This window comes from Lepeophtheirus salmonis, chromosome 2, assembly GCF_016086655.4.
Source record: "Lepeophtheirus salmonis chromosome 2, UVic_Lsal_1.4, whole genome shotgun sequence".
NCBI classification, from domain to species: domain Eukaryota; kingdom Metazoa; phylum Arthropoda; class Copepoda; order Siphonostomatoida; family Caligidae; genus Lepeophtheirus; species Lepeophtheirus salmonis.
Window position 1 is genome coordinate 38,605,529 of NC_052132.2, and position 23,963 is coordinate 38,629,491.

The 23,963-nt window shown below is 30.2% G+C and overlaps 1 protein-coding gene across 2 annotated transcripts in view; it reads right to left on the bottom strand.

Moving 5' to 3' along the window:
* The window catches only part of mAChR-A (muscarinic Acetylcholine Receptor, A-type), a 99,348-nt gene that overhangs the window by 13,860 nt on the left and 61,525 nt on the right, over positions 1-23,963 (bottom strand). Inside the window, exons 1-2 of one of the 2 annotated variants that reach the window (XM_040707626.2) lie at positions 16,389-16,551; positions 15,567-16,315 (exon numbers count right to left, since the gene is read on the bottom strand). In XM_040707626.2, the coding sequence (XP_040563560.1) occupies positions 15,567-16,315 (749 nt within the window). In that variant the 5' untranslated portion in view covers positions 16,389-16,551. Of the gene's footprint in view, positions 1-15,566; positions 16,316-16,388; positions 16,552-23,963 lie in introns of those variants that run through there. The other variant, XM_071886820.1, reaches the window with a different exon arrangement.

The following is a 23,963-nucleotide window of genomic DNA, read 5'->3' on the forward strand; positions in this document are numbered from 1 at the left end:
CCTTGTATTTCATTAAGTATAATGCTTGATTTGAGTATGAACCATCAACTTTTATAGGAGAAATAATTTTTGTTCTTCTAGGGACAATAAAACTAAGTGACTTTAGCACATTTTAAGGCAGGCATTTGTGGCGTGGGCATTTAATTTGAAAAATCGGGTTTCGGGATTTAAATGGATGTTTTTATACATTTTGAGACACTGTCCCGAATATGAAGATACTATGCTTCAAAAGTTCTACCTTTATTAATACATGGTATATGTTTTATCAGTAAAAAATATCTCACTGTTTGTTTATTATCATTTAAGAGGTCTAAGACGTGTTCAATGATCTGAGGAATTTGTCAAAACATTAAAAACAAATATCCTAGTTGAAATGATAATTGTTATTAAATAAAATAATTAGGGCATGTGTGAAGTTACCCAGCAGAAAAGGTTTGAGCGCAGCGAGATTTTTGTTAACCTAAAAATGGGACAGTTTAATGAACACAATACATGTACTCATAGGTAAAGGTTTTCAACCTGACACAGAGATACTACTGCAATCAAATTATGCTTCCTGCTCGGTTCAGGTGTCATATTTTTATATTTATATTATGATAGTTTTAAAAAATTTTGCTCAAGTGGTTTCAGTAAACATCTTTTGTGTTTTTTTGTAAAAATGGATAAAATTGAATATCGTACGATTATAAAACTCTTTGTTTTGGATGTATTAATGAATATGGAAATTTATTTGGAGTCGACAAAATTTTACGGGGTCTCTGCTCCTTCCATGTCAACTGTTAAAAAGTGGGTAGCTAGATTTAAACGTGTTCCCATATCTCTCAAACATGATCAAAAACGGCAACCACAAAGTAAATCATACAAAAGGGAAGGATATTGTGTTGGACAATCGGCGAGTGAGATAGCTGAGGCTGTGGAGATATCGGAAAAAAGTGTGCAAAACATATTGCATAAAGAATTTGGGGCTCTAAAGCTTTGTGCAAGATGTTTGCTGCATTTGCTTATCTAATTTACTAATTCTTCTTACTTGCTCTTTTTAGTCAAATATACGAAAAAAAATGGCAAAATATCTAAGCGGGTTTGGTCATTTTTTTGTCCATTGGCGTTTCTTATTTTGGGGCATAAAAGGGAGTTTGTATGCGGGCCTTAATATCCTACGAGGTTTTTTTTCCCACTGAGGGGCTTTTGTCCTAGAACTAGTTAGATCCTTGATGGTACAAATGCCTTTTGCCCAATATAAATGCTTTACTTTCTAATCCAAACTTTTCAATGCGCTACTTCAAAGATACCTACTATCAGTGTAGTGCCAGTCCTTATTTAGGAATATAGACTACAATCCCGACCAGTTTAGTATCGGTCCGGTCAACTTGGGTCCTGCTCATCAGTCCTAACTTTATACAAGTTCGGTCTTTAATGACGTGACCCAACTTTATTTCTTCTTTTATTAAGTCAGTTCTAATACTGACAGTCCGAAGGACCTACAGTCTATAGGGACCATTCCTTAGGACTGATATTATTCGTACTAAAACTGAGGTGGACCGAATAAATCAGCACCAACACAACAATACCTACCATTACCCATAAAACTATATTTAAAATGTCCTAGGCTTACTGAATGGATGTAGCTTTATTCCATTTTTTGTATATTATCTCATAAACTGGTTTTTCGTTCCTTAAACATATATAAAATAAATTTTTATATGTAGAATATTTTTTTGTTCGATAAAATAAGGAATATAGGAGATTTCATAGTACTTAAACATGATTTATAGATATGAGACATACATACATTCAAAAATATATATACGTACATAAAAAATGAATTATAATTTTTTATCCTATTGTTCTGAGACACATCGGTTTAGTTTTTATATTTTGTACCGTCATGATTTTTTTTATAATTTTTTAGCGAATATAGGAATATTTAAAGTAGATTTGTATTTTTCTATGTCAAATGCATGTGTGTAGAGATGTAAGCACTTTTAGCATTTGCTTAAGCATTTGTGTACCTACAGCCATGAATAATTTATGGATACATATTTTTTTAAAGGTATAATTTATGATTGAATCTTCCGTAGTAACCTACTTTTTAAAAATGAAAAAATTCTAAATGAAACATCTATAGAAGCAGCAATATGTTTAATTGCAAATGTCAGGTTGCTCGTACACCAAAAATTACTCCAAGATTACTACATCTTATAAATAAATAAGCAACTGTATACTAACGTGCTATAGTTGCAAGACAGTAAAGGGTTTTTGTATTAATGCAAACACTTTCAAATGAGATTAGAGATGGGAGAAAAGGCGTAGGCAAAGGGAAAGAAAACGATCACTAATAAAACTACTAATATAGAATAATCGAGCAAGTTTACCATGATGAGTGTATTCGGTTATCAAATAAATCTTTTTATAAAGTCCTAATCCCAAATATTATTTCCCACATTATAAGAAATATTTTCTTTGACGCCTTGGGTCTTAGATAATACTCGTATCCGGAATTTCAATATAAAAAAATATCCACATATTACACGCAAATATATAAAGAACCAAATTATGATATATTGCAGCTAAATACGCGTTGTTAGGTACAATAAACAAAACATATTCGGATTATTATTTATTGGCAAATACTCATTTGATAAATTCGAGTCTTTCCATTTTGGTATATGTGTTTATGTATTTACATACAAGTCATGTAAATATTGTTTTTTCTGGTGTCATAATTTGTTATAAAGACTCAGTAAGAAATGCTCTCTCAGTAGGCGGAAATGAAAACAATTCAAATGAGGAGAGGGAAGTGTATTAAAAAGGACGTTATGATGACAACATTATACTCAATTATTCATAGTTATTATTTTTCAAAAAATGAGCGCTCTCGACCTCTTATTCTGGCGCCTGAGCTCATCACTCATAAATTCCCCAATTGCATAATTTATTATTCTATACTCTGTAATTAATTAAAAACCAAGCATTTGCAAGTTTTAAGATACTTGTTCTAGGCTTGATAAAAAAATACTTAAAACCCATCTTTAAGGGAGAGATATATTCTTTTTTTTTTTTCGGAGAGTGAATTTATCTCCCACTCAAACACAGATATCACTCGTTATCCAAATTAAAAAAATATCAATGTTTATCGAACCTGGGTATTTCTGTTATGTGAAATTCATATGATCTAGTGGTACACATTTTATTATTTTCAACTTTTACAATTAAAATTTAAACGAGAGGTTTTGTGAGGACATTTATTTTATAAAATCCTCTGAAAATAGTGCTCGGCACAACTTTGATCCATTTTGTGAGCCCTCAGCTCTAATAATTGCCTCATCCCTAAATCCCTTGCAGACCTTGACTACGTAGTCAGACACGAGATTGGTCCACTCCTTCTTAATAGAAGTATCTACAGACTGGACACTCCTGTGAGAAGTAGCACACCCCCTCTCCTCAAGACGCACCTAGATAGAGCGTCATGGTGGGGCTATAACACGGAACTCCATTTTGAGTGGAAAAAAGTTGTTCCGAACTTTTCTCTGGTCCAAGTATGTACTTTCTTATTCAGAAGTTCGATGTAAGCATCTGTATTGAGACACTCCTTCCTCTCCACAAAAATGGGAGGGGAGACTTTGCCTGTGATGGCCACTATATTTTTTGTTCTGAAGACATGTAAAAGCTAAGAATTTATCAACGATGTTCGGCTGTGATTTAGCTATTGCGTTGCTTATTCACAGTAGCATGAATGTGAAAAAATTTTCATCAGAAAAGAGCAAAACTTTACTCGAATTTTTGTAGTGCTTGAGAAAATTTATAATCTTTTTCCAACCGTCTTAGCATGCTCTGCTCAGAAATAGTATCTCTTGTTGTCCTACTCCGTGATTTTGAACCAAGGTTATTTGTATTGAAAATAACAAAATAGGAACCACTAGATAAAAGCAATCCTGTAAATATTATTAAACAAATTTCATCAATATCAAATCTATTTTAAACATTAGAAAAAATAAATAATAATAGATATGAAGGTAAGATTTTAATCCAAAAGATCTCCTTTCATATAAGAAATAAGTTATTTATTTGTTTATACAAAAAAGAAAAAAAGACTTTTAAAATACACTCCAGTTGATGAAAATCCAGTGGTAAGGTTAAAGGATAATTTATATAATTGTCCAAGTGTTTCCAAGTTGGCTTCACGATACCTTGCAACTACAGGTATTAAGTAAAATAATTTTTTAAGCAGCTGGGAATATTGTCATTGCTAATCGGTCTTGATTATTACCAGAAAAAGTAGACATAATCATCTTTTTACATATGTAACCAGGGTATATTTTTATATAACCTTTGTTTTTAGAGAAGTTTAGTAAATTTATGAATAATCTATTTGTACAGTAAATAAATTATTAAAGAATAACATATATCGAAAAAACTAGAAAAACTAACTTAATTCTAAAAAAAACAACACATTTCACTACTATTCCGTACCAAACCGCGTACCGTGAAGGATGTACTGCGGTTGGTACCTTGCCGTGGGTATAGCATACCGTTCCTGCCCTAATACATACATTCATTAAATTCAGCATACCGATGATTGAATAAATATTTTATTCTTCAAATTATAAGATTATATGTAATAAATAAATATCAATGGCTTATCAATCAAATTTACATTTTAAATAAAATGCATATAATAGTAATTTGCAAATAACATCAATGTTTGCAAAAGGATAAATTAGATATTAGCATATCGGCTTAAATAAAAAGATTCATTCCATATGAAATTTGTCTATTACAAAATTCCTTAGAAGAATTTACTAAGAATTGTTCATTACACGAGATAAGTAGATGTCATAATTGGGATCGGATATTGTAATATGAACCCACAGGATATTTAATAGAAATATAAGTATATATTTTATTACCTTGGGTTCTGAAAAAAGTTTTAGAGGAAATTTGTCCAAAAGTGAGCATAAAATACCATTTTAGATCAAAGGTTTTCTATAATGTATAATTTGCCCTATATTATTATTTTTCATTGATCCAAAAGGCCCATAATTATATTTTATAATAGTTTATTTAGTAGGGCCTCAGACCCCTCTTTGATGTGACCAAAACGGTAGCACCTATTAATTTTTGTAGCTTGCAGTTATTACTCTCCATTTTTATTATCCGCTTTCATATTTATGATATCTGTTGGCCTGTTTTCTACTTCCAAAATATAAATGATTAGAGAAAGAAAATACGCTCATTTTTATGTCGTGCAGCGAGACCTCAAAACACAAAACAGTTGACACCTTGAATCATAAGGCATGAGCGTTGTTTAGTAGTTTCTATACATAGCCAAACATGCGTTTTTAAGAGATTAAAACTAAATATAGCTATAACATCAGTTGTTTTTGTCTGTTTGTAGCTTATTTACTAATTTGTTTGCTATTTACAGTGGTGCCATCTTAGGGATAAGATTTTTTAAAGTTTACCCATTCTCCATTAATATAAAATATTCATTTATCTAGCTATTTTTATTATTTTATCCTTCTTTCTTGTAGCAAGGATTTTGAATATGACAGCTACGCCCATAGGCTTACATCAACAAGCTGACTACCATATCGTTTTTGATGTCATCAAGAAGAAAAGTTAATTTGTAGACGCTGTATGCATTTAAATGTCATTTTCTAACAATTATATTGGCTGAGCGTCGTATTCAAACACTAATAACACATTGGCTTATTTTATACTTCTAATATTTATAGAAGTTTAATGGAACGGAATCTCCATAACACAAATCAAGCCATTGCTTAGCTTGAGAGTATTTTTTCCTATCAAGAAGGAGTGTAAAATTAAAGGAAGAAATTGTTTTTGATCCATTGCCTTGGAAATAACGAAAGTAGCGTTGCAATTAACACAATTACTCAACAACTAAAGTACAAAATGTCACTAAATTTTTGGAACTATCTTTTGAAGGTAAATACTACAAGAAAATGAGATGAATACAAAAAGCGCCATATATGTGCGAAATTCGCAATTATTCTGCATGTTTTATATTAAATGTTACTAGACTTCACTTTTGAACGATTTCTTTACCCTTTTAACTGCACTAAACCAATTTAAAACTAAAGCCTTCGACATGAAAACTCACTTTTTCGTGGTATATAATGGATTTCAACTACTTTTTATGTACCCCTGTTTTAAGATGTATAAAGTGTGAACGAACGGGTTTTAATTTATTCATATGAGGTAAAACTCTTTGTGATAAAATAAAAACTTTAATCAAAGTAATTATAAATATCTGCAATTCTCCCAAAAGATAGTGATAATAAGGGATCGAAATAGAACTTAAATTCACACTTTTAATCCATGTGCTTTTTTTCATTAATGACTGCTATAATTTTCTTTTAAGTAAGAGTGTATATTGTAGAACTAGGATATGAATATATATCTACTGTTGGGAGAACAAGACTAGTATGTATTCGAAGGTTGTGAATTGAGAAAAGGATTCACATTCCAGGATTAAGAATAATGCAAGATTAAAACCCAGAGTTGTAAATCCTAATTATTTTTTAGTGTGCGATTTATTTTGTAGTTGGTAATCTAAATAGTGTTGTTTTTTAACATTCCAAATCTACTATAATTATTCTTTAATTATTGAGGAAAGAACATTTAAGTATTAAGTCTGTTGAAAGACAAAGAGTCACACCGATGATTTCACGGGGAATTGCAAGTACCGACTGCATTCCCATCCAATCAGGTTCGGCCCAGTCCTAAAAACTAAGAGTTCGGTCTTTGATGACGTTATTTATCTTTATTTCTTCTTTTTTTAATCAGTTCTAGTGCTAAGACTTCAGGACTGGTCTTAATACTGAACTGAACTGAAACAAATACATCAGGACCAATACAAGGTCGAACCGTAATTCGTATCATAAAATTGGGGATCAAAGTTCTTAAATCAAGTGAATAAATGTTTTAAATTCTTATTCAAACGGCGCTTTTTTTGTTCCTTTTAATCTGTTTATTGTTTTGTTTTGTGGGTTCGTTATGTTGATCTTTTTCATATAGCTGTGAGAGTATATTGTAAACATGAACTGTGATGTCTTTGATTTTACAATTAATGACATATGGAATACCATATGGCCAAGAAAAAATAAATTATAAAATAATGTCCAACACAACAATAGTTACAATTGATAGTTTTTGTTGAACACAGAGTAGAATGACGGACGGATCGAGATCGGAGGCATTCCTTCATATGTTTTTTTTTAAATTTAGCAGATGGAGTTGCACTGATTGAGTAAAAGTTGAGATTATAGCGTTACATTTACTCCATCTGACGTAAGAATGGCCGTTGAAGACCCTATACAATCAGTAAGCATATTTACTTCTCTAGGAACGACTTAGGCGCAAACCCACACATATTCAGTTCAAGATAATAATTTGTTTATATCTTTCCCTAATCCTTTAAGTAATGGAGCACAGCTCGTAGAAACCTATTTCAAATGAAATACCGCCAATTTACCGTATACACCAACTAGCCCCGAGTTTCTCGAATGCATTTTCTCAAATTCCCATTAAAATAACTCTTCTTGAGCTAACATTAATTAATTAGAATATATATATTTGGTGTTCTTATTGAAACGTGAAGCATGCATTAATGACATTTTTCTAATATATGAGTACATATGTAACGTTTTATGGCTTGGTAAATAAATGAATATCCTATATTTATAATTAATATCTGTTTAAAGAAATTTTTATTAGATTTTTTGATTTATTTGAAAATAGAAAGCTTTGCTTTCGCTCTTTGACAAAATGTTACTAAAATATATCGGTTAGAATATTTTACTTAAATGTTTTAATATATTTTTTTATCTGGCATACTTAAACTATACTTATTAGCAGTATTTTCTAATCATTATTTTTGAGTTCTTGAGGAGAGAACATTTAATAATAAAACAAATCTGGGTGGATCTACTCATGAAAGACGTTACATTGGAGATTGTGAGACTCAATATAGGTATTGAATTGGTTTTAATTGTATTGTATACGCTTTTACATAAATAAAAACTCGACGAAATAAAATAAAAGCTATTTGTCAAGAAAAATCATTTTGAGACACTGATGATTTTGATTGTGTTTTAAGCACTTGAAAGCAATTCTGTCGATTGCATAGATCTATTTACATAAACTATTTGTTTCAAAAGTATTTCTATAAAAGAAAAAAATTTGTTTTTAGACAAACTTTAATAAACACGGAACTATATGAACAATCCCTACAAACATTTTAATGCTTTGAGTTGTATCAAATATGACCTTAATAAATGCACAATATAAGTTGTGCATTTATTAAATTTCAAAGACAATATCAGTATTCTTGAAGGAAGAACGTCTAAGTAAAAAGTGTGTATGCTCATAAAAGATTGAGAGTAATAAGTAGGGTGTGTAAATCCTAAGCATTTTGAGTGTGCGATTTTTGTTGTTATTGTCAACCTCAACAGTGTTTTTAACTTTCCAAAGCTGTCATCATTATTCATTAGATCTTGAGAAGAGAACATTCTAAAATTTAAAAGTGTATGTGCTTATGAAAAAGAAGAGTCAAACTTATGATTTCTTGTGGAGTTACAAGGCTAACTCCTCGTTGGACTAATAGCAGAATAAAGGGTTCGACATCCCAGACATTCCTGTCAATATTTATCTTAGGTATGTTGTGGGATTTGTGTTTATTTCCTTGTGCTTATAGCTGTTCGCAGCTAATCTTAGGACACGTAATAACAGCTAATCTGTATTTCTACCAACATGCTTCAAAATATTAGCATATTACCAGCTCAATTCTCTTTTCGTTTTTTTTTACATACCGAAAGTGATTAGAATTATTACAAACAACTCCATACATGGGTATGTTACAATGGGGGAGTCACTCCCAACTCCCCTGTGGAGAAGAATTTATAAAAAAGCATCAAAAGCATCAATTGACTAATAATTGTGCTAATCGTGTTGTTTGCTAATGGGAGTAAATGGTAAAATATTTTAAGTTTTGTGTACGGTAATATAACCACATTTATGTATACCAACTAATAATTTATGTATAAACTTGAGTTCCGCCCCCCCGATTTATGTCTTTTAAAATCAGAATTCTCTACTTCCAATATAAAAACAGAAAAAAAAGGATGTACTTAAATTCAAAATTCAAATGGAAATTTATATAAATATGTTACATCAAGAAATATAATTTAAAAAGGGGTTTTCTCCACATTTAGATTTTTTGTAAAAATAATTTACATAAAAGTTATTTTTCCCCCACTTCAACTAATACAACTTCCTTACTGAATTTAAAAAAAATTGAACTTCAACTTTTTTCTTCAAATGATGTGTTTTAACAATTTTTTTTAATGTATCCATCAACTTTTTAATTATTAAGTATTAAACTTTATTCCTACTTCTCTGAAGAAATACTCTTTTTTTATTAAATGATGAATTTAATTCAAACGAATTTAAGTATCAATTTATGAATTTAAAAAAAACCTTTTATGAATCAAAAATTTTCTTTTTTCTTTCATTTAATGATAAAATATGAGAAGAAATAAAATCAAATAAATTTGGCATAATTTTTTTTAATAATTAAACTAAAAAAGTAACGAGAAATTCACATTATATGTTCAATAACTAATATGAGTCTTAAATTTTGACCAAATATGATAACTTTTTTATATATCACATCGTTCAATAGGTTTCCGTCCTAACACAGGTATGACAACATTATTCAAAAATCCACGTAGTTTCTATTTATTACTAAATTCAAACAATACATGTTAAAATTTTATTGTGTTCTGACCATTAGCTTAGAGATTACAGCCATTTAAGTTGATCCAGTTTTGTCATTTTTAAGACAATGGATAGAAAATAATTTGGTATGTTAATTAAACACTATTTTTTTTTATGTTCATAAGTACTGTTCAAGTCAAAATAATGGTTTGATAATCAATATGGGAATTCTGCAGCAAGGAAATCAACTATTATTGACTGGTATGCTGAGTTTAAACGATATCAAACAAGCACAGATGATGGTAAACTGTTAAAATAGAAAAGGTCTTGTGTCTTGTTATGTGACTAAGGATGAAACATGGATTAAGCACTATACGCCTGCAGAAAAAAAATCCTAAGCAGTCAATAAAAGTCGTTTACACAGCTGGTATTAGCAAAACGATTTTTACATCGAAACTAACGGTCTGAGGCTATGAAATTGTGACTCATACTGTTTGAAGGCTAGTACTACCCAGAAAGAACATTGGTGGCTCTGTGGTATTTTTCAGATTGAGCCAATTATTGAATAATGTGTTATAAGACCATTCGTAATTTTCTTTTTATAAGTTTCGTATGGAGGTTACATCATTGGCATTCAACACTCAATGTAGTGTAGTATTGTTTTAAATTGCGTTCGTACCCTCCAATACCACTAAAACACTGGTATCCCAACAATATGAGTAACAGGATTGAAAAAAAAGAAAAGAAGGGAATCCGTGTTTATTGGATAATAATTTATAAATTTTGTTAATGTATTGGTTTGATATAACATTGTAAATATTAAATAAATATCAATATTTATGAAGGCTATGCTACCGACTGCCAATTTATTGTAGTATGTATAGAGGGCTATCTTTGTAATATATATTTTAATACCCGAATAAAATGGGGGAAAAGATTCATTCCTACGAACAAAGAAACATTTTACAACTTATATATTATTAGAAGTACGTATGTTTGTTTTCAATTAAGTTATTTAGGTAGTGTCCGATCTTAGCGATCCTCCACTTCCCTGAGGGATAGGAATTGTATGAAATATCCATGTTTTATCTTGTGTGTCTCATATTTCCCCTCTACTTTGATAGTAAACCACAGTCATATACTTCTTTTTTAAAACTATACTATACTTTTGAGTACATTACCTTCTGAGCTTTTAACAAATTTTGGAATGAATTATCGAGGTTTTAAGAAATGTTTTTTGTATTTGTCCTTTCTTGTTATCTACCCCAACGATGAATAAGTAACAGAGAGATGACAAGGGAGTTTGCCATGTCTTATTCTGTATTGTACATGTCCTGCTTGATAATTGTTTATTATTTTTGAAATAGTAATTCTTCAACTGTTCTCAAAATTTTTAATTCATTTTTCTTCAACAACTATTTTACAAGATGAATCTCACAGGTTTAAGATAAAAGGGTGAAAATGTATTTGATTTTATTACTTATGCTTAAAGTAGGCATCATATATAACAACTTCTAAGGTCAATATATTATTATATTGGTAAAATATCCGTATGAAGCATTCATATTCCTATGGCAAGCAATATTTCTTATATTGAGAGCAATTACATGATATTGCGCCCCTGGGAATAGTCAGGTTGTCCACGAAGTTTATGTTCCTGACCTGTTTCAGTAAAAAAAACCTAAAACTGTACTCAATGATGCCCTCCATGGCTTGGTTATTTGATTTATCCGCCTTCAACTTAAATATAGTTTAAGAAGGACAGAAGAAGAGACAATTTCAAACTATCATATTGACCGTTTATTTTTAACAAGCAAGCTCCAAGTCCTTGTTCATAACTTTGAATTATTGAATATTTCACATTTCAAATATTATCGGGACCCTTATTGATTTTGTAAAAATATCCAAATATAATTTCCGTATTTTTTTGATAAACATAGTTTGTTGACTCCTTTTTACATACATAATTTAAATTTGAAGACTAAAAAGTTCAAGAGTTTAATATTTTTTATCCATTTTAATTGGTCAATACATGAAATAGACAAATTCCTTTGTTGGTACAACATCTTGACTAGTGTTAGATCTCGGCCTGGAAATCTTAGACAAAGATGAAACTAATAATTTTGTGTGACCAATATAATTCCGATCCTTATAGTAGTTTGGTGTGGATCTGTCACGTTAAAAAATCGCTTGAGATTGGTCCAATACGCATTGAGAAGGCAATCTCGATCAAAACATTGCTTTGCAAAAATGAAAAAAAAAAACTTTTTATGGTCGAACCAAAAAATATTTATCTTGTTTGACTATCTCCAAAATAATAAAACATTACATAGGAAACTCATTTTTTTTTTTCAATTGCCAGCCCAAACCCATTCATGCATACATTTATTTACAAACAACGAAAAAAACTTTAATTAAAGCCAATGAAGGGGAGTTAAATAAGAAGTTTTGATGACATATAATAAAAGATTGCTTCATTAAATACATATATATAGTTTCATTACCATAACAAACAACGAAAGAAAAAAGATTATTGTATGTCAGTACCTAGTTACTAAATATGTAAGTATACACTTATGTGGCCTTTCAACATAAAATCAAGATAAATTTTTTCCAAAATATAGTTAATTACATTTGTATTTTTTGACGAATAATTATTGTCAATTTTTATTAGCAAATTGTTCTGATACATATTAGGGAAGAATTGCAAATTAAAAAAATATATATTATAGTATAGATGCAGATCTTTAATACAAAATAGCTAAAAATTAGGTTTGGCTTCCTAAAAGTTCTTAAATTAAATATAAACTAGTCGATTAGATGAAATTAATTTGTAGTAAATACTTATCAAATACATTGGATATGAATCACATTTAAATAAATCTTGAATCTAAAATGTTAATTACTTTTTATAATTTGTTAATTAATCAAATTAATTATATTTAATTTCACATCTTTTTTGAAGCAATCTTATCTTTTTTATTTTGTAAATATTCTATAAGAACATAAAATTTCAACGGAAAAAATCAATTCATATTGACCTTATTTTTTCACAGCAAATCTTTTGAAGTTCTGGAATGAGATATACTCTAATAGTTTTAGCTATATTATAACAGCATTTACAAGAAATATTGGCTTTCAAATAAAACCCTTTATGTGCCTGGATTTTTGTATGACTAGACACACTTTTTGTATGATCTGTGTTCAAGACAACCTAATAAATAATTTATCTCTTTAATGCTGGAATGTTTTTTATTTATTTTCATTTTTCATTTATAAATTGTTTCACGTAAAAATATGGTTCTGAATTGTAATTCTACTGAAATAACTTGAAATAAAAGATAAAACATATTCCAGTTTTATGGTTCTTTTCCTATTTTATGGATAAAAACACTATTATATGGGATTTTAGGCGTTCCAAGACCAAAAATTTCTTACATGGTGTTATGTACAAAGCCTTGAAGAACTTTAAAGTGTTAAAGTAACATGATAAACATTTTATAGTGATTCATCTTTTAATATGTAGAATTGTTATAGATGTAATTAATCTATATGCAATTACTTTATCAAAATGTTTGATGGATCCAAAAGGCAATAAAAAAAATACTTCACTCTCCCAAAAATGCTAATATACGTATTAACATCTTTCTTAATACATTTGTAGAAACTAATATGCCCTTTAATCAAAGCATAAGTCAAAGTTGTATATATTTAGTAAGAGAAAGCTGATGATTATTTGACTTTGAGTCGTATCATTCCGTGGAAAATGATACATGGAAATACTAACAGTAAAAAATTAATATTGTACATCAAAGTTTGTATATATGTTAGATATTTTATTCCTTCATTGGCGTCAGACTCTCAAAGTACTTAAACAAAATATTTGTATAAATATTGTGAAAAAAAAAAAATGAACAAAGTATATATCTGCTCAATATCAGTGGAATTAAAGTTGTAATGTTTAAAAGAAAATTAAAAAACAAACTGTTTGAAAATACATAATGATTTAGCCAATGTTGATAAAATATGGTGTAAGGCTTTTTTTAGTTGCAACTTGAACTGGGGTTTTTATTTTCTAAAACCATTATCATTATTCTTGAAGAGAACACATATATTAATCATTAGTGCGTAAAAGACGGAAAGTAACAATGAAAAATGGTTACAGAGTTAAAAGTTTAGACATTGTTACTTGACTCCTTATTTTTTTGGTCCATTCTACTCTTAGGAACGTCAAACCTTCAGACTTTCAGTACAAGAACTGATTAAAAAAGAATGAATAAAGTTGAGTGACATCATCAAGGACTGACATGTAAGACCGGAACAAGACTAAAATGGACTGGACTTCATTTCTAAATACGGGTAATCACAACACTTAATCTAAGTAATAGACAAAAGCATAAAACAAATACATAATCTGTTTTAAGACTCATATGCAGGACCGGAACAAGTCTTAGTCTCAGTAATAGACCAAGCAAATAAGCACAAATCACAATCTTTGTTCGGCAAGGACATAGGCTGGAATTAATCCGATATCGATCCTCGATTCTTCTCGATGTCCAGATGGAATTACAGTTAAAACTCCTTTATGTATAGTCCGTGTTACTAGGAGTGCCCCCAGCCCCACCAAAAAGATTAATGATTTTTTGATTTTTACAAGAAAATGTAAAATTTGATTTTTTTTTCAAAATATTTTACTTTCAAATTTCAATTTAACTTTTTTTAAGTTTATCTTCAAAAAAATAAGAAATGATTATTTTTTTCAAAAAATTGAATATTGTGTGGATAGCTGCGGATTTTTGATATTTTTTTCGAAAAAAATTTAATAGTGAAATTTTTTCTGAATCTAGCTTTTTTAGCTAGCATTGAATTGTTGAAATTTTTCTTCCAAAAATTTAATATTTTTCCAAAAAAATATATTTCTGAAATTTTTTATTAAGAGTAGTGAAATTTGGAATTTTTTTTTAAATAAGATTATTTATTTAAAAAAAAAATTCAAACCAATACTGAGAAAAAGACCAATCAATAAGTCCATTTAAAAAATAAAATATAAGAACACAATAAAAATTAGAACCGAATCCCCTAAGCATTACCACATTGACCCCTGAATTTGGGACATCTGCAGTGGCTCGGATTTATTGCAAGTCTCAGGCTTATGCAGAATAAGTTATCAAATATTCTTTACAAAAATAATTGGAATGATAACATTTATTGGTAATTACACAGGGTTCAGTAGATTATAGTTCAATAGATAGATAGGTCAAAAAATAAAGGAAATTTTCAAAAAGGCTGCAAGGTTTAAAAGTTTTTCTATTTTATGTACTTTTAATCTCATATTTTCCCATAAACAAAATTTTTGGCTGTATTTAAATGGTATTGAATACTGCTTTGGATCTAGCAATTTTTAAACAATACATATAATTGGTTTTAAGAGTAGATTCGCCGATGCTATAACTTATATATGAAAGAAAACAGTTGTGTGAGTAATTTTATTTTTTGTCATTTTGTTGGATCCCTGATTCATTGAGTCAATACGTGAAATATATATATAAAAAGCTGCGTTTGTATAGAATCTGACTCATTTTATCGGATGATATAATTTATCATACTCTGTTTTTTTGTTTTGTTTTTTTAAACAAATAGATCTTTTTTACTAAAAATTTACAAAAATAATGTTTGCAAACATGTGTTTTAGGAAAGGGAGAGGAAGGGGAGATTTTCTGTTTTAATTTAATAGCAGAAAGCCATGTCGTTAACCATGATACATACATATGTTCCATGTGCTACCAATTCGTTTTAAGTAAACACTATCAAAGTAAAAATGATCTTACCTTGAATCAGATTTTTTGGAATGACTTTTCTTCCCGGCCTGTAAATGCACAAGCTCTCTTTGCCGCTTCACTGTTTCCCACCAAACCCGGACATAGAGACCAATCATAATGGAGACAGGAATAAAAAAGGCTATCATAACCGTGACGATTGACATGAACTCATTGGAATAAATATACTGAATGTAACAGTCATTCGGTGGAATTGTTCTTTTCCCCTCAATATAGGGCCAAGCTAGAATTGAGGGTGGCCAAACAACGGCAGATATAGCCCATGCACTAAAAATCATGAGAGCAGCTTTTCTTGTTGTCCTTCGAGCACGATAAGTTAGAGGTCGTGTCACGGAAAAGTACCGATCAAAGGAGATGACAATGAGGTTCATAACAGAGGCATTTGAGGCTAAATAGTCTACACTTAGCCAGGCATCACAAATGTTGGCTCCGAGAGTCCATTCCTTCTGTATGATGAATACAGTGAAGAGTGGCATGGAAATCATTCCAATGATAACGTCAGCGATAGCCAGAGAGAAGAGAAAGTAGTTGGAAATAGTTTGAAGTTGTTTGTCCATTTTAAAGCTTATCATGACCATCACATTACCCACTGTGGTGAGGAGGCTAAGAAGCCCTCCTGCAAGCCCAATAAGAGTGGCTTGAAGAGGTGTGTAAGGAACTGTTGAAACGTTCACATTTTCAAGGAGAGACACGGATGAGGAAAAGTTATGAAATGCTTGAGGAAGGTCCGTTGTTCTCATCTGAAAAAACAAAAGAAAAAAAACTATATATATATATATTCGAAATACAACATGGATGTAAAAACTATTTAACTGTTGTTTCCAATCTTTTCCACTCTTTTCAGCATATCCTTTTTATTTCATTTAATGTCGGTAGCAAATAATAAAACCACGAAATATGTATTAATCTGATATTTTTTCTTGTATAAAAAGCCCAATAAACATCGACTGTGTTATTACTTCACTCAAACAGAAATGATGTGTTTTATTAAAGTTTTTTTTACATTGTTGACTTAGAGAGATATAAAATATACATAAGATAGAGTAGCTTTGAATACTAGCTTACAAATATGTGCGTAGAAACATATATTTCATTTTCAATATACTGTGTTTGAACAAATAAATTACTTATAGAAAAATGCATTAAAAATAGATTGAGAAATATGTTTAACTATTTCACATCCGTAATATTATATATACATTCTATTGAAATCATACATTACATAGATTTAAACAGGATAAAATATATTATAATTTACCTACAGGACTTACATACATATCTATCCATATGGTTAATCGTCAAATATAATATTTTCAACATATATCTCGAACATCATAAAATTATAATTATATAAGAAAATCTGCAAAAGTTTTATTGGACTTAATGTTTAAGTAATTACTCAGATACATCAACTTATGAAATAGTATACTCAATTTTCAGATTTTCTTTGTATTGCGATGACGTTGCAACTATCCAATCCAAAGTGCTGAGTTCTTGGCCGTACTTTTCACGGATAATAAAGTCCACCCTTTTAACAACAGGACCCACTTTTGAGCAAACATAGAACAAATGGAATGAGGCCTTGATGTTTTCTTTACAAAAGGATCACAGTATAGAGTCAACATTTTGTTTTGACTTATTAGTAAATAGAGAAGAGGTGGTTAATCTTTAGCTTAACCATTTTGGATGGAAAGTAGTTATTAGATATTGTTTCAGGTTCAGTCTTTCCCATCTTGCCTTGACGATAAGAGACGGCTCTCCGTAATTATTACTTTTATATTAGATCCTATTCTACTATAAGAGAGTGCTTCCACTCCCATGAAGATTGAAGAAGGGTGTTGAAGACTTGAGGTGGCAGGTTTTGGAACGCTAGTGTGAGAATAATCTCTTGGTTCTAATTAATATTAATAAACTGTCTAACTCTGTATCTCCACAAGATAGATATTGACCAACAGAAGTTAGTCCTCCTCTCCTGAAAAACTCGTACCGACTTTTCAACCTTGGATAAAAGTTCAGAAGTTCGTTAGAGCTCATAGTTTGTCGAATTTTATTTATAATTGACTCCCACGACCTACCCATCTGTCTCCAGTATTTACCACTTTACTGAGATCCATCTTTAAATCCCTATATTTCCCAATACATTCATGTATATTATAGAGGAGCCTAGAATTTGAACATTTCATGACATAAAATTGTCTCGGCCACCCGTCAAATTGTGTAAAATTCTTGATATATTCTATTCATCACGACGTAGCCTGGCTAACATAAAAACACATTCAGTATTTTTGTCTCAGCTGTTGCTTCCCTCGTCTCACATGATACGTCATGTTTATTTCGTTAGTTATTCTTTTTTTTTCTTCCCTACAATGTCTTTATTCATCCATATTAAAAGTATACATTCACACACAAGTAAGTAAATATACAAATAAAACAAAAAATAAATTTGTATCGATAAAAAAACATAGGCAAGCTTATAGCTTATATTTAATTTCCCTTTTTCAGACCTCTGAAATAAACAGCTCATCAGTGATATGAACTGATAACAAAAACAAAAAATAAACACACCACACAATAAAACACACATTGATCATGACGAAAATCCAGCCGATGAAATATGATCAGGTTGAAAGTTAGTATAGAGTTGAGACTACAACTAAAATCGATGACATCCAGTACATATAACTATAATTATATATAGAAACAATAACTAAACAGGAGCACTAAATGAAACTATCTTAAAAAAATTAAAAACAACCCCATGGCCGTTAAGCTTCCCTTGTCAGTAATTTTCATATTTAACCTTATCAGTTCCCCCAAAACTTCCAAATCGGGGTACTCTATAAAAACATGCAACTCGTCGTTAAATAATTTGCCGCAATCTTACCAGGGATGGTAAATTTTGATTGAAATCTGGAATTCTGAGGGAACTTCCTTTCATCATAGATACCAAGTAGTGACCTTACTATCCTTATTTTCTATTCTTGTGGCACGTCTAGTTTTTGAGATATAGTAGCCGCAAATCGTGTTGTATAAACAGATCTTAGCGGATTAAAATTAAATCTTAAATGACAAGGGACGAGGGGCTGATAAAATAAACCTTCCAGTAAAAAAAAAAAATATTGTAGTGCATGACTTCATCCCTCAAAGTAATTCGTTCTAACTCTTCTGGTATTAAAATATTTTTGAAGAGGGAGCACTCTTATATTTTTGTCCAATAATATCCACAGTACTGTTTGAGTTGTAGCTCATTACTCGGTGAGCTGCTGCCCATTCGTTTGAGATATCCCCGATGGCACAATTAGATAGATTTGATCCCAAAATTTAAATACTAAATATTGTAGGATTAGTTAAATGAAATCTTCACTCCAAATTAGGTGTTCTTCTAGTGACATCAATAAGTATCTTCACATATACTTTCAGCAAAATGTTAGCCCCCCTGCAAAAGGGGTCTTTTAAGAGCTGGAATGTAACTATGTTTGAAAAAGATGCTCCAGCCAACTGTCCTATTCACTCAATGCCCTTTCTGCCACAGATGGAACAGCGGTAGCAGTATCAATAACTTTTGACGCTAATTTAATATTGCAAAGATCTACCCTCTTTTGAAGATTGAATTTTCTCCACTTGAGACACCAAATGTTGACAAGAGAGTTTGACAATGTTCAAGTGGAGTCTTGAGAGCCTTTATATGCCCATTTAGTTCCTAAAATATTAACAACATTCTTTAAACAACATTCCTCCCCGCTTAAAATACCCGGTTTCCACATACCCATAGGGAATGTGGTTGTTTTTTCATTGTTCATAATTAGACGTGATATATTACTATATTTTTAAAAGACATTTAAAATGCATTCCATTCTTTTTATAAGTTGACTTTCAGAGTTTCCTTCCACCATTGTTGTTAGGTTATCTGCGTATAAATTTAATAAATATTATTCATTTCCAAAGTCCACAGCGAAGCCTGTATATTTTCTAAGTAGAAAACAATTTATGATCCCCATAGCTGGAACAAATAGTAATGGGGCATCCCTGCTTACAACTCTTGCTAAGAGTTATGAGATTGTTCTTATGTCCATCAAACTCTATTGTCGATGATCCGTTAAATAATGGAGCTCCTCCTACGGGGTTAAAAAACATTTAAGTAACAGTTTTTTACGGCTCTGAGAAGAAAATTATATTGTATTGTATCAAATGCTTTACTGAAATCAATAGAAATTATGGTGGCATGAACATTCCTCTCCTTAGTTTAGTCCAGAGCAGTTGCAATATTAGAAATATTGGTGATTTGTCGTTGTTTAAAAAAAACAAAACCTTTTTGCTCAACTCTCAGTCTTTTCTTAAGGAAGGATCCCTTTTTTTGCTACAACTCCATTCAATATTCTATAAGATTCCTTGAGGATGGTTAAGGGACACCATGGCTAGGCAAAGTTCCATTTCCTTTCTTTGGAATAAGAGAAATGCTACTACGGAAGAGATGCAGGGAGTTGGCCCCTCTTCTCCAAATGGTTACCAAAACTAACTAAATATGTAGGGAACAAATGGTATAAATTTCACCTCTGTTACCATCAGGCCCACATACCTTATAGTCGTTGAACAAGGCTCTGAAATACTCAGAGATATTTATTTCAGAAAAGGTGGAGCACTATTTGTATTTTTAGGTTTAGAAAATCCATACCTAGTCCTCCTCCAACTATTTCCTGTAGATTGACATGAAAATAAAACAAAAAACGTAGTATCGATTCCGAGTCAGTGAGCACTTCCTAACATGCAATATTTTTTTTGTTTATTCTTTTAGAAAAGAAGTCTCTTGTAATAGACAGATCCCAGAACCTATGAAAGGGGTTACGTTCTAAGACAATTTTTCTAGATATTTCTTGGTCGGCAATTTCGGTGATGCTTCCAAGAACCCCAAGTAAATTTATATAAGAATAAAAATCCTCCCATTATTATCTTTTCAATGTCATTTTCCATGCCTTCTATATATTCTTCTTCTTTTGTGTATATAAGAAAGACTTGCGTCTCGAATGATATGCAACAGTTTATGACAGAGTTTTGCACAGGAATTATTTTTTGATAAATACACATAGTACAAAATTATATTATAGTTATTCTTTGTTTCTAAAAGGACATGAACATTATTTTTGTTGATCCTTCTTCGTATATATAGATATATATGATCATCTTATTATTTATATTAAGAAATTTTGGCTCTAATATACAAATGTATAGCTACGCTTTTGATAAATGTTATTAAGTTACATATATTAAAATACTACATCGAATAAAAAACTACTCTGTGCGTATTCCCGTAAATCTGAACAAACATAAAAGGTTTAAAATGAAAAGTTAAGAGGAAAGAGTTACAAGTTTTATGTTTTTCTCTAAGTTTTATGACTTTATGAAAAAAATTTGGGAGTAACTTTTTCAATATTTTGTTTTGATTTACAACATGGACCAAACAAAATTTAAGAACATCCTGATTTTGTTTTGCTCGGAAATAAAGCCCAAGAAAACATTGCCAAACAGCTTGGGTACTCCTGCATCGCTGTGTATGCAGTTAAAGAAAGATTTAAGGCAACAGGGTCAACTTGAAGGCTTAAAGTACAAAGTTTAGAATGAGTCCAATTTATGTAAGTTTTGGCCTGCATTCATGTGGCCCCCATGATTACCACATCTGAATCCATTGGATTACAGCATATGAAGTGTTTTTGAGAAGGAATCCTGTAGAACCTCCAGTAAGAATTTAGAATGTCCGAAGGCTTCCATCATTGTGGCCTGCGACAAAATTAATGATGCCTACACCACGACCATTTTTTTTGTCTTTAGGTTCCATTTGGAAAGCTGTTGTTGCAGCTAATGGAATCAAATTAAATAAACAATGGCTTAAATTTATACTAATTTATTAAATAAAATTTCAAGTTTCTATCTCTTATTGTTCTTGAGATAAATGATTTATGATGATAATTGGACAAAATAATCGAAATCCTCGAGTACGACCGTCATGTAAGCACTTTTTTGATTTTTTTGCCCAAGAGATACACATTATTGGAAAAACAAATCCTATAAAATTAATAGATCAATTTTTCCTACACCTTATATATTATCATAAGCAAAAGATTATAATAGATAGATTCCGGAAAAGGCAAGAATTATATAATATTAATTTTGGGTTTTTTAAATTACTATTATGAATGTTCTTTAAATTCAGTGTTTAATTGTGTCTAAACTGTGTATGTTTCTAGTTTATATGTTTATTTTTGACTTTGCTAGAATGATAATAACCTTCAAGTTTAGGGGGTTTACCCCTATAGATATTTACATATTTTGAACAATCGTTTGTGGAAATAATTTTTCAAGAGTTAATGTTTCAAAAATATACAAAAAGAAAAAAAAAAAAGGGCTATAGCTGAGAAGGATAATTTTAAACTTTAATGTTTATTTCCAATATTTACATTCACATTCAAACAGGGAGAAAATGGTCACTTGAACTGAGACAGTGATCAAGTTAAATCAAAAGTCTCCCGAGAAGGGTTATTATCAGAAGTGAAAAAAATATGTCAAACCCAGAAGTATAACTCGAAGAACAATAGATGGTTTGCAAAAAGTCCTTATAATGTTCCTAGTATCGTTTAAGCAAGTACCCATAGCAAGTGACGGTTCTTGTCCTTTTGAGCAGCGAGGGTCATCTTTTGCCTCCCTTCATCTTCAAGTTGAGTCTAAAGGTGAATGCCAAAGTTTACGTCATTGTTCTACCCTACAATGTTTTTTCCTAGATCCAGAGCATCATAAAAAACCGACATTGAGTCTGCCAGCGAGACGGGACACCCTGTGGACTATTTAGTGTGCAGTACTGTTGAATGGGTTTCCAATGAAGGACCCCACAGCACCACAATGCCCCTGAGAGCTGAGATAATGAGGGAATTCCGGACTTTACTCAGTATGGTGGTATAGAAAGCAGTTGTACGTTTCCAGGGACGTTGCAAACATGTGATCCAAGTTAACAGAAATTTTATTGATTAAATGACCAATTTAAATTATGACAGCGCTATACTTATTTTTCTCGCTTTCGAACATTGAAATGGGCCACCCCTTACAAGTACAAGTTATGTTATTTTCCTTTCTTTCCTGAACCTGTAATCTATCTTAACATTCTTGAAACTCTATAGATGAACCCGTGTCTGAACATGCAATATTTTAGAATAGACAATTATTCTTCAAAGGAAAAGTATGTCTAATTAAATCTTTGTAGGTCAACAGAAGCTTATTTATAATTTAATCATATATTTAAACCCCAGAATAATTAAACTTTTTCTTACATATATTTTAATTATTCCAATGTCACATCTGATAATAATAAAAAAAAGTTACATGGCACAACTATTATTCTTTTCATAAAAAAAATATTAATATTAATGCATACATGCTAATGCTAAATTAAGGTAAAATAGTACTCGTATATGAATGTTTGTTTGCAAAAAAATATAAAATAATAACATTATAAATAATAAACACTTGTTTCAATCCCTTTTTGCACTGTATATTCCCAGAAACTTATAAATGTGCAAAAATACCCACGTTCTACTTACGTAACTAATTAACTTTTTTTGGAGATGCATTTAACATCTATTTCAAATCGATGTTAAAATCCACATCAGTAAGAACGGTTTGAACAAAGATATAATTTAAAATAATACCTTGATTCGTAATTGAAAATTATTCAACAAAATAATAATTGTTGATTATTTAATAATTCATGGTTTTTTAATGATAATTTAGATGTACATTGCCACTTGTATGTATTTATTAGACAAATAGAATTATAATCAATAAGTAAAGACTTTAAATTAATTTATTTTATTTTTAGAAAAATCCCTTTATAAAGATATATCAAAGGAATTAAACTATTATTATTAAACTAATAACATCAAACTAATAAATACTTTTTTGTATTACTATTTAATTAAACACTTTTTGACCCAATGTAGACAAACTAAAGTTTTTTCTTTAAACAATCGTTACAAAGGAGTTTTAGCATTCGAATTCCATATATGCTATAAATATCTCTATACTAAATATTTAAAAAAAACTATTTTATTATAGGAAAAATTCTTTTCCTAAAATGTTTCAACTGTTGATTAAATAAGAATGCATTTTATTTTTTTAATGGATATATAATTGAATTATATACATATATCCTTCTTATATTTAATTATAGCATAATTGTTTGTACTAAATATAAGTTGTCTATTTACAATTAATCAAATGAAATGAGTATATCAAGTTTTGCTCTCTTTTTTTCTTCTAATTACCTCGTTGTAAATTATATTTGATTTATTCTATTTAATTTCAAGAAAAGATGTATATTCATTTTTCACTTGGTTGATTCATTAC